General features: G+C 59.2%; 1 protein-coding gene across 1 annotated transcript; it reads right to left on the minus strand.

Annotated features, from left to right (window-relative positions):
* Positions 1-2,634, minus strand: CD248 (CD248 molecule). Its single transcript, XM_006210746.4, has one exon. The coding sequence runs from the start codon at positions 2,600-2,602 to the stop codon at positions 281-283; it is 2,322 nt and encodes a 773-aa protein (XP_006210808.3). The 5' UTR covers positions 2,603-2,634; the 3' UTR covers positions 1-280.
* Positions 2,635-11,893: the final 9,259 nt, after the last annotated feature.

Raw genomic sequence — 11,893 nt, forward strand, 5'->3', positions numbered from 1 at the left:
TCTGGGTGAGGTTGGCACCTCGTTTATTGGAGAAGATCCCAGCACCCACCCCCAGAGGTCCTGGAGGCCTCAGCATCTCCTCTGTCGTGAGTGCTGGGCCAGGAAACAGAGTTCCTGAGTCAAGTCTAGTGGTTGAGTGACAGAGGAGTCTGGCTGGGCCCAGGGGAGCAGGAAGCACTCTGTCCAGCTGGGCAGCCTGCATGGGTCCCTGGTGCAGCCTGAGACATGTGTCCAACACATGCTTCTTTCCCCCACCCCGCAGAAGGGGTGCTGTGCCCCATCACACGCTGGTTCTGCAGGTCTGCACCCCTGTGAGGCTGCCCCGGTGGGGCGCAGGTTCCGTCGGGCCCTTGCTCCCAGTGTGGGTGACCCAGCGATAGCAGTCGGTCACACTCTTGTTGGGTGCGTGGGGGCCACAGCGGGTACAGTACACAATGCCCAGTGCGAGTAGGACCACCAAGAAGACACATGTGGGCACTAGGAGTGCCACCAGCAGCCACCGATCATCCCTCCGACTGCGGCCTCCTAGACTGGCCTCCCCCAGGGCTGTCGGGGCAGCTGTGGGAGCTGCTGAGGGCAGCCATGGGATCAGACTAGGGTCAGGGGCCCCTTCCCTTGGGACTTGTGGGGCTTTGGAATGGGGGTGTGTAGGGCTGGTGAGTGAGGTCTGGTTAGTGGGGCTCTGACCAGGCAGAGGAGTGTGGAAGGCTGGGGGCTGGGTGGCAGCAGGCACAGGGACTTGATGGGCAGGGGGTACAGGGAACCTGGAGGTAGTGGTCAGAAAAGGCTGGACAGTAGAAGTAATGGGAAAGTGGGGGGCCTTGGCTTTGAGGACTGGGACATCTGGAGTCACACTGGGTGGATGGGGACTGGAGGTGGTGATCAGAAGGGTGTGGTTAGCTGGGATTCGAGGCAAATGAGTGGTGGTCTGGGTATCAATGGCCTCGGTATCTGGAAACATGGGGGACTGGTGAGCAGGGGGCAGTTCGGGATATTTGGCTGAGATAATTGGGGGCTGGTGGGCAGGGGTTGGTCCTGGGTATGTGGCAGAGATAACAGGAGGTTGGTGGGCTGAAGGCAGATCTGGATATTTGGCTGAAATCATGGGGAACTGCTGGTCAGAGGGCAAAGATGGATGCATGGCAGGGATCAAAGGGGGCTGAGGGGCAGGGGCCAGGGGTGGGCGTGTGGCAGAGATAATAGGGGGTTGGTGGGCTGAAGGCAGTGTGGGGCGTGTGGCAGATACTACCACAGGCCGGGTGATAGAGAGCACTGAGGAGAGGTAGGGGACCCTGGGAGCACTAAGCGGGGGTGGCCAGGTGGGATCCAGGTAGGGCATCCGTGGCTCTCCATCCTCTGGGAAGCTAGGTCTATAGGCCAGGCCAAAGTCAGATGACTGCGTGGCTTCCATCCACGGGATCCCAGGCATCTCTGTCCAGCCACCATCAAAGGCCTCCCAGGACTCATCTTCATCCTCTTCATCCTCCCCGTCATCCAGCAACTCGTCCCCAAGGTCCTGAGAAGCCCGGGCACCCATGGCCCCAGCAGGGCTGCAGCTGATGCCATCGGCCTCAAGCTCGTGGCCCTCACTGCAGTAGCACTCAAAGCCACCGACGTAGTTGACACACATCTGCTGGCACACGCCTGCGATCTGGCACTCATCTGTGTCCACGCAGCGGTGTGGCTCATCCTCGGCTGGCCGGAAACCCAGGCGACAGTGGCAGCTGTAGCCCTGTGGCCCACCAGGCTCACACTGCTGCTCACATGGGGCCTGGGCACAGGGGTCCTCGCAGCTGCGCCCATCCACCGCCAGCCGGAAGCCCTCGGTGCAGCGACAGGACACCTGACCATCCACCTCCTCCACACACTCGTGTTCACAGCCCCCGTTGTCGGGGCCGCAGCCAGTACCGGGGCACAAGGGCCCAGCCCGCGACCAGCCCACACCACCGTCAGGCTGCTTCACACAGAGCAGGGAGGCTTCTCTGCCAGCCTGGCACGGCACGGCAGCAACGGAGCCGAAGGGCAGCCACTCAAACTCGGTGGAGACCAGGTGGAAAGGCGTGGTGTAGACTGCTGGGCCGGCCTGGCCCGCCTCACCAGGCAGCGCTGGGCAGGAGCCCTCAAAGCCGAACTGGCACAGGTAGCCATCGACAGCCAGCGTGCACGAGCCCTCGAGCCAGCGATGCTCGCCACTTGCCTCAAGGGCCGCACAGCGCTGGGCAGGGCAGGGCCCGCCCGTGGCTGGCTGGGCCCAGTTGGTGAAGGCTGTGTCCTGGTCCCCCGTGGTCCATGTGAAGCCACGCAGCGGGCGCTGCGGCTGGCATTGCCGGGCCTGCCGCTGCAGCCCGATCCACAGCAGCCAGCTGGCCGGGCCGGAGCCCACCAGGCTGTCCACGCGCTGGGCCTCCTCGGGGGTCCGCGGCGTGGCCAGGTCGCCCCCAAGCTCGCGGCAGGCCAGCCAGGCCTCCAGGAAGGTGCGGCGCCGCGGGAAGAGCGCGTAACAGCTGCCCGGGCCGCAGGCGGCGCGCGGCTCCGTGGCCCAGGGGGCCTGGCCCAGGGTGGGCACCGCGGCCGCCCAGGCCAGCAGCAGGCGCAGCAGCATCGCGACGCCCCCCGACTGGCCCGGGCCCGGCCGGCGGCTGCTCTTGACAAGGGGAGGGACCCGGGCCTCCGAAGGGCGGACCGGGGGGCGGGCCCGGGCCGGGCTGAGGCCTTGTAAGGAGTGGGCTGGGGCCGCTGCCAGCTCCCTGCTCCCGCTCCCCGGGGCCGCCAGAGCAGGAAGCATTTGGGCGGGGGGCAGGGGTTGGGGGTGCTGGAGGTGAGGGCGGGGGAGGGGAGGAGGAGAGGAGGCTGGACGACCCTCAGAAAATTCCAGCGCAGTCTGGGGCTCTTGGCAATGGGATGCCGTCGCTTCCCAGAGATTCACAGAGACCCAAGTCGGGACACACCGACCTCATCACACCCGTGAACAGCTGCTTGTCACACGTGTGGAAGCGTGCTCTGACTCACGCCCTTCACATCACACACACGTGCATGCTTCTCTCCCCACTCCAGAGCACTCTCTACACGCTCTGTCCCTTTGTCTCAGATTTGCACATCTGACAGGCTAAGCCCCTGAGGTGTACATATAAAAGGGGTGTGGCATTCTATATGCCCTAACGCATGAAGTCCCTGAGGTTTGCATGCAAGCCCTGGATGTGGGAACCACCTTAGGGTCACACGGGAATGGGCATCCTCAACCCACATTTATATACTGAGCTCCTGCCTCTACCTCTGCCCTCAAGCCTCCTGTGTGAGGGGCGGGGTGGGTGGGGTGGGAAGGGAGGGGCTGAGTGTTGCCCTCCCTTCACCTCTGCTCAGCCTGGGGCCCTGGGAACCTGGGTTTAGAGGGGGAGGAGGCAGCCCACAGACAGGAAATGCTTCTCCTACTGCTGGAGGGCAGAGTGCATGTGGGAGGGGGCTGGGGAGGGTGGCTGGGCTGGCTGGGAGGGGTCTGGTGAGAGGCCTTGTATGGGCATGGGGTGCACAGTGACACACACGTGCATGTGTGACACAGGCATCACATGTCTGGAGCCCTCCCTGCCCCCAGGGCCTGCTACATAGGCCTGGCCAGGGTCCTCTTCCCACCCCTCCTGGAAGCCTCTGGAGGCTTGTGTACTGAGGCCATCATTCAGGATGGTCCCTGGGGAGCTGGTTGTCAGATTAACCCCTGCATACCCACTGCACTCTTAGCAGAAACTTGAGCCAGGGGTGAGGACGTGGAGGAGAGTTTCTGCCCCTCAGTGTGCTGCCCTGGTCCAGCTTCCCCCTCTGTCACCATCTGCTGTGTGACTGTGGGAAGTCACTGACCTTCTCTGGGTCTCCAGGTTTCTTATCTACAAAACAGGGGCCTTTCAGCCCAGCAGGGCTATTGTATCATAACATGCAGGGTTTGCAGATGTGCTTTGTCAGCTGCGAAGAATGAGGCAAATGTTCCTTAGTCTTCCGAGCAAATCTGGGTGGGGGGTGGGGCCAGGGTGGCTTTGCTAACCTTCTTGCAGTGCCGGGGGCTGGCCCTGCAGACGTGGCCAGTCCCCTGAGAACCAGGACTTTAGAATTGCTTGCTATATGCCAGTAAGGCCATTCTTTCATGATTTACATCCCTAAAGCATCTAGAATTAGTCCTTCTCATGAGAGGAAAGTCAATATGGGGCAAGTCATCCTTCCACTGGCTCAGACCCAAAGCCTTGAGATCATCTTTGACTCCTCTTTCCCCCACACCCCATGTCCAATCTCTCAGCAAATCCCATTGGCTTCACCTTCAAAACAGATCCAGAATCTCACCACCTTCGTTGCTACCGAAGTCTGGTCCATGCCACACCGGTCCATCTAGAGTCTTGCAACAGCCTCTCCTCTGGTCTCTCTTGCCTTCTCCATCCTTCCAGAAGGATCTTTTTAAAGCATAAGTCAGAGCCAGTCACTCCCCTACTCAGAACCCTCGAAGCCCTCATCTTGCTCCGAAGAAAGACCAGAGTCTTTCCCATGCTTGGCCCCCAGGCCTATGTGATCTCCCCCCAAACTTCTCATCCCACTCTCTTCCCCTCACTGCCTCTGCTCCAGCCACTCTGGCCTGTGGACATTTCTTGAACTCACCAGGCACACATTGACCTCAGGGCCTTTGGCTTGGCTGTTCCCCTGCCTGGCACTCTTCCTGCAAGATTCATATGCTTTGCTACTTTACTTTCTTTGGGTGTCAGCTCAAGCATCAGAGTCCCAGACTACCTTTCTCCTCCACCATGCCGTAGGGCTCCCTGGCCCCCTGGTCTTGTTCTATTTTTCTCCTTTGCACTTACCACTATCTGACATGGTATATATTTACTTGTTGGCCTGAATTCCCCAAGAATCAGAATTCTCAGGCTTGGCATTATTGAGATCCAGGGCTGGGTAATGTCTTGTAGAGTAAGGAGTTTAACAGAATTCCTGGCTTCTCTTTAGATGCCAGTAGCATCCCTCCAGTTGGAACAACCAAAAATGACTTCAGACATTGTCACACATCGTGTCCCCTGGGGGCAGCACTGCCTCTAGTGGAGAATTCCTGCCCTGGGAGACAGAGCTCCACTATGTCAGGGTCATGGTCTTGTTTCCTACTGTATCCCTGGAGTCTGGAAACCTCCTGGCCCACAGATGCTGCTCAGCTGGGTTTGCTGAATGAAAGAAAGAATGAATGAATGAGTAAATGAGACTCAGATAAGACTCCGGGCAACACAGTGGGGGAGTGCTGGGATTCTTCCTGGAGCCAAAGCCCACCTGCTCCCCAAACTCAGCCAGCCTTCCCCCGAAGTCCTAACATCCTACAACTGGGAGGTCCCTGGAAATCAGCAAGTGGGTGGGTACACTGAGGCCCAGGGAGTCTCAAAAGTGTGTTGGTGGCAGGGCTGGGACAAGAACCAAAGCCTCTGGACTCTTTTTCTAGTTCTTTTTGCTGCAGCGCCCTGAGGGGTCATTGGAGCAGTCTAAGAGTTGGATGTGAAGTCAAGAAAGGAGGATGGGAGGGAGGCACTTCAGGAAGAAGGCACAGCCTAAACAAGTTAGCGAGCCGGGAGAGCTCAAGATAGTTCAGAGGATTCAAAGGGCTCCACCGGGCCTGGAGGGAGGGTAAGGGTTAGAGGAACAGTGAAAATGGAAAGTAGCAGAAAAGGATAGAGGCCTGGCTTGGAAGGCTGGCCTCCATCATGGGGGCCCTGGGGATGGGGCTTGATGGGAGAACCCTGTGGCTGTTGTGTGGTGGGTGGAGGAGGGGACAGGAGTCCAGGGACCAGTCAGGAGATTGTTGCAACAGTCTGGGAGAGGGGAGGGAGCTGGCTGGAGAGCCAGGCCGCAGGGCGGGGCAGGCTGGGGGAGGCAGCCTCTGGAGGCTCCTTAGGGGCGGGCCAGAGCCTGGTCCAAGGGTGTGGTGGGCCCAGTCATGATTCGGGCAATAGCCAGTGCTGGGGCGTCTGAGGGGAGGCTGCAGGCCGTCTGGCAAGTGGGTGGGTCAGATGAGAGGTCAGGACTATAGCAGCAGTCGGGGCAAGGCACTGGGGGGCAGGCAAGCAAAGCAAGGGGAGAAGGGTCAAAGGCCAAATTCCAGATGGCCTGCTGGGCAAGTGAAGGGAAGCCTGAGCCAGGAAGAGAGGGAGGAGTGAGGCACCCCAATCCCAACAAGACTAAGTGTTTTGTAGGTAGAGAATGAGACTTGGAGATGCACCTGGGTGCCCAGTTTGGGTGGATGTCTAGCACTCACCTGCTCCCAGTCCAGGTTGAGAGAGATGGGGTGGAAGCTGCCTAAGAATTTCCTACCCTAGTCAGGATGTAGCAGACACAGCATCATGGATCTTGGGGTGAGGGAGTAGAGAGGAGCTCGTTGGGGGTCTTCCTACGAGTCCTGTTCAGACTGACTCATCTTGGTTCCTCCACAGCATGGAGAAGATGCTGACTGATGCGATAAATGCTTGGAGGATAGGTGGGTGGATGGGTAGGTGGAAGGATGAGTTAGGGAGGAGAATGGGTAGATGGATGGATGGGTGGACAGAAGGATAGATAGATGGATGTAGGGATGCATAAGTAGATGGATGGACAGCTAAGTGGATGGGTGTGTGGATGAGAAGATGTTTAGATGCATGTTGGATACAGAGATTCAGGTAGAAGTGCTCATTTATAGTCAGCCCCCCGTCATGATGGATGGTCTGCAATAGTGCAGCCCAGGAGGACGGGACAGCTTGGGCCACCACTGGTAGGGATCCTGTGTGACCTTTCCCTGCTACCACATAGCCTGTTTTCTCTGTTGGGGCCTGGGGCCAATGTGTCTCCCTGGCTGGAGTGGAGACAGCTCAGGATGCCATGTTTGGCTCATACTGGGGGTTAGGAGGCTGGGGTTCCCTGCTGTGACAATGGCCCTTATAGGGAGAGCTCACCTCAGGAGGGGTATGAAAACAGAAGCCCACTTCCCCAGAAGGAACATTGTCTTCCAGCTATGGGATAAGCCAGATGGTGGTTTTGGATGCAGTGTGTGGGCCCATGGGGGTGGGGGTGAGGGCAGCTCGCAGAGGGGCTGGCCTGTGGAGGGCCCAGTGGAACAGCCGGGATGGAGGGGCTGAGTGTGATGGGGGGCGCCCCCCAGGCAGGCATCCTAGAGAGCCTTGGCACGACTGGCCGCTGAGCCAGCACATTGTTTTGTGTACAAATCACCTCCTTTCCTCCTTTTTCCTTTGTCCCCATCCCCCACCTTTCTAAATTCTTCCCAAACCACCCCAGCCTTCAGGCTTCAGGAGGAAGGGCCAACGGGTGGGCGGGAGGCGCCTGGCCTTGGGTGGGAGCCACAGGAGAGGAGGTGGGAGAGGTCCCAGGGCAGGATTGGGGAGGGAGGGGAATCTGGGAGGGAGGGGGTTGGCTGTCCCCTCCCCCGCCCCACGTGCTGGTGCCGCACCCTGTGTGCTTCTGGATGGGAGAGCCCCACAGGAAGGGGGGCGGTGCGGGATGGACAGGGTAGGAGAGACAGGCTTGGGGAAGGTGGGGCCCAGGAAGAAAGGGAGTCGTCCAGGCCTGGCCCCTGGGGGTAAAGCAGTCTGACAGCTGGAGGGACTGTGAGAGAGACTGTGTGTTCGTGGGGGTGCCTCAGTGTCTGTGCGTGACCATGTGCACACCTGTGTGTGACCATGTGCACACCTGTGTGTGTTTGCACAAGCCTGGCATTGCTGTGGGTGTGCACAGCTGGGTGACATGTGTCCCCAAGGGCCTGCACCTGTGCCCACAGCTGTGAGGGGAGAAGCACGTGGCTGCCCTGGATTGCCCAACCTGGGTCCAGCTGGAGCCCCAGTCCTTCCCCTGGCAGATGCCTGACCTGAACATATGGCCACATCTGCCCACGAGGCCAGGAATCCTGGAGCCCCCAGCAGAGCTAGAAGGGCCCAGCCTTTCCCCTCGGGGTTCACTCGGCCCAGAGAGGGGCATGGCTTGTCCCAGGTCACACAGGTGGAGGCAGAGCGGAGACTATACCCAAGCCTGGGGATCCCAGGCCTGGACAGGTGCCCTCCCGTCCCCACTGTTCCTGTCCTCCATCTGCTGCCCTTTGGCTGTGAGTCTCCGTGGAGAGGCCATGATGCTGGCCCTGGCTTGGCCTGGCTGTGTGCTCCAGGGACATCCTGGCTGGCTCTTCTCAGGACAGGGTTTCCACGCTGTGTGAGGGGTACCCATGGGAGGGGACTCTCACCCCTCTGGTGTCTGACAAAGGCCTGCCACCTAGGGTGACCCACTCTTCCGGGTTTGCTGAGGACTTTCATGGTTTAAGCCCTACCAGTCCCATGTCCTTGGGACTCCCTTAGCCCTGGGAAAACAAGGATGGTTGGTCACCCTGTCGCCAGGGACGCTTCTTTTCCACCACATCCTTTTCACTGCTACCCTAGTCTCAGTGCCCGCTGGAAATTTCCCCTTCTCTTCCGGCCCAGTGTCTTCTTCGTCCAGCCCGCTCACAGCCTCCACTCCCCAGGGACCTCTGGGTCTCACTGTCCTTCCCTCTGACTGCAGGGTCTCTTCCTCCTTGCTTCTCTCTTTTCCCTCTCTGTCGGGGTCTCTAGCTCCCCTGTCTGTCTCTGGGGTTCCTCTGTCTCCTCTTCTGTCACCAGGATTGTTGCCTTGTTGGTTTCAGGGGTCTGTCTCCATTCTCTGCCTCTTCTGTGTCTCCCCTCTCTGTCTCTGAAGTCTTGCCCCCTCTGTCTCCCCGTCTCTAAACCTGGGTCCCTGGGTGGTCTAGGCCTCCCTCCTCTCCCCCGGCTTGCACCCTTAGGGCTGGCTGGGGTGGGAGCCAGGTCTGGGGGCTGTGACCGGGCCGGGAAGGGGAACCCAAGCAGACATGATATTTATGTTGGGACTTCAAAGTGGAGCAGAGCCCAAGGCAGGGGGGCTGGTGAGGGCTGCCGAGGGGTGGGAGGGTGGTGAGCAAAAGCCACATTGAGGTCAGCTTGGGCCCCTCCCCGGTGAGGGTCTCCTTGGTGACACACCCCTCCCCCGTGGGATACTGAGACCCAGAGTAGGAACAGAATGGGCTATTTTGGTACAAAGTTCCAAGAAAGGCACTTCCTGCACTCCCGTCCTGCCCCCAACCCCATCCTTTCTTCCTGTCGTCCTGCAGGAGCAGCTGGGTCCTCTGATCATCAGCCTGGCCTGGGAGGCAGAGGGCTCCAGGGGGAGCAGGAGCAGAGGGCTCCATCTCAGCGAGAAAACATCCCTGGCGCTGGGACAGGCGCGTTCTCAGTTCTCTGGCAGAGGCCTTGCCTGGCAGGGCAGCAAGGGTCTGTAACCCTGTCGGCCCCAACTGGGCCAGGCTGGTCCAGCCCCTCAGGGCGTCTGGGGGCCACTCGGGCTGCCTGCCCAAGGGCCTAAGGGGCCATGATGCCATGAAGGTCACCCCACCCCTGCCCCCCACCCTTGGCCTAACCCCTGCTAAAGACACCCAGCTGTTGGGGCCGGGAAGGCCTGGGGTCAGGGGCCCAGGCCCTGGGCCTGATTTGCGGGAGGGGCCTATTGTCTCATCCTGAGGCTCAGTTCTGTGTCCTAAGCCCCTCCCAGGAGCCAGAACCAGCAGATACCCCTTCAGGCTGGGCCACCCCCTCAGGAAGCCCCCTCCCAGATGAGAGGCTTACTCTGGACCCAAGGCCCTCTGGTCTGAAGCCCACCCGTGCCTCCAAAGCCCCTGCCCCTGGACTAGTCCTTTCACCCCCCCTTCCCCAGGCACTTCCCGTGAATCACTCAGGCTGGAATCTGATGAGCTCAGGCCTCCCCACCCAGTGCTGCCGGCCTCGGCCTCCTGCCTGGCCTGTGGGGTCGCCTCCCCCCCACCCCCGACAACGAGGGTCTTCTCAGCAACTCACAGCCCCCACCAGGGTCCACCATGGGGTGGGGTGTCAGAGTGGTAGCAGGGATAGGCTAGGGCTGGGGCTGGGATTCATCAGAAGGGTTCGGACCTCTTCTGCATGATCAAAAATACAAAAAGTCTGTATGTCTTTGTGGGTGCGGGAGTATGCCTGTGCTTCCATGTCTGTGCAGCGTGCGGAGGAGGAAGCCTGACCAAGTCGGGGGCTGGGGGTGTCCGCGGCAGTCTGGTATGGGCAGGTGTCAGCGTGCACAGGGTCCTCGTGTAGCAGGTCACTGCACATCTCTGGGTGGGCCTGTCCCCGTGTGTGTGTCAGGGAGTTACATTCTGAACTCCAGGGGGAGGGTGTTGAGGGAGTATCTCAGGGTTTGCAGATCTAGAGATGTCTGTTCAGGGTGTGGCTCGGAGGCAAAGAGGCCCATGTGTGTCACCATGTCCCATTCTCGCAGGGCATGAATGGTTAATAGTGTCAGGGTGTTCCTCACACTCTGGGTGTTCCTGTTAAGTGTGGTGGTGGCCAGGTGTTACTGTGCCTGACCATGGCACACCAGGCATCACATACCCTGTGTGTAAATGAGTCAGGATGTTTGTGTTTAAGCTGTGGGCATGAACGTGGTCACAAGGCCGTGGCAGGGTGTTAAACGCTTTGTGCTGAAGGTGGATCAGGATGCTGTTGTGGGTCTCAGTGACGGCCTTCCTCCTTACCGCTCGCAGGGTCTCGTCTCAGGCCACCCTACAGGCCTGGCTCCTAAGCCTGCCTGGCCAGAGGGCCCTGGAGTGGGAAGCGGCCCTTTCCTCATTCCCTTTCCAACTTCCATTAGCAGGACAGTCCTGGGTCCCTAGGTGGCCTCAGGAGAGAAGAAAACCTGGCAAGTGACTGGGAACAGGCACACTCGCCCCCTGGTGGCACTGATGGAGAATACATAGTACCACTTCCCAAGAACTCGGATGAACGGTTTAGGCTGTCTTCCTGAGTCAGTCATTCCACATACACTTCCGAAGTGTCAGTTCTGGGCCAGGCATTGTTCTAGACCCCCAGGACTTATCAGGGAACAAGGCTGACTTGGTTCTGGCCTTCTAGTGAGGAAGACAGACAATAAACAAACACACATAGAACTACTGTGACGTGATTAAGTACATTCTCAAGTGAGGAAATGACTTGTCTGCTCCTGCAAAGACCCAAATGTCAGGGCTTCAGCCCTGACCTGGAGCAGTGGACGCTGGGTAAGACATGGCACCTCTAAGAGCCTTGACTTCCTCTTCCAGAAGGCCAGAGGTGGGAGGCAAGATTGGTGGGAGTGGGAGGCAGTACACAAGCCAAGCATACAGTAGACCGTTATTGCCCAGATCCCACCTGTCATCCTCTGGCTGGTACTTGGTCTATACGGACACAATAGATTATTGCTGAGTGGATGAGTAAACGGGTCCTTCTGTTTTGGAGGACTGAAGTACCCAAAGCTCTGTGGAATCTGGTCTGGGTGCTTTGCCTCATAACAAGCCTGTTTCCTCACCTGTAAAATGGGGATAATGAGATCAGTCCTAGACTGGCCTATCATTGCCTGCTCTACCGGGAGCCCCAGTCTCCATCTCACGACCTTTGGTTGTGCTGATTTACCCGGCCAGGACCCCTCACCCATCAGAATCTCTTCAGGAGATAAACCAGAAGATTAAGGCAGCAGGCAGGCCTGGCAGTGCTCTGATGAGCCAGCACTGGCTACATGACGAATTCCCAGAGCCAGGAATGAGGGCTGAGCACCAGAAATGGGTGGGAGGGGCTTGCCAAGGCCCCCTAGCAGGGGCCCAGATAAGCCTGGGCCAGTCCTAGTTCTTATGAGACCAGCTCCATATCCGGCCCTGGGGTTCTCTGAACACCCCCTGCAACCCTTCCAGGTCTTTCCTCTGGGACTGAACTTGAGACATCCTGTGTTTGATTCCCAGAACTCAGCCCTCCATTAACCTCCCAGCTTCCCACTTCACTGACTTTTACTCTTAGTTATCAGACTCCAA

This window comes from Vicugna pacos, chromosome 10 (assembly GCF_048564905.1).
Source record: "Vicugna pacos chromosome 10, VicPac4, whole genome shotgun sequence".
Taxonomy (NCBI): Eukaryota; Metazoa; Chordata; class Mammalia; order Artiodactyla; family Camelidae; genus Vicugna; species Vicugna pacos.

Excerpts from the sequence above, each read along its gene's own strand:
- CD248 (XM_006210746.4), bottom strand. The coding sequence starts at position 2,602 with ATGCTGCTGCGCCTGCTGCTGGCCTGGGCGGCCGCGGTGCCCACCCTG.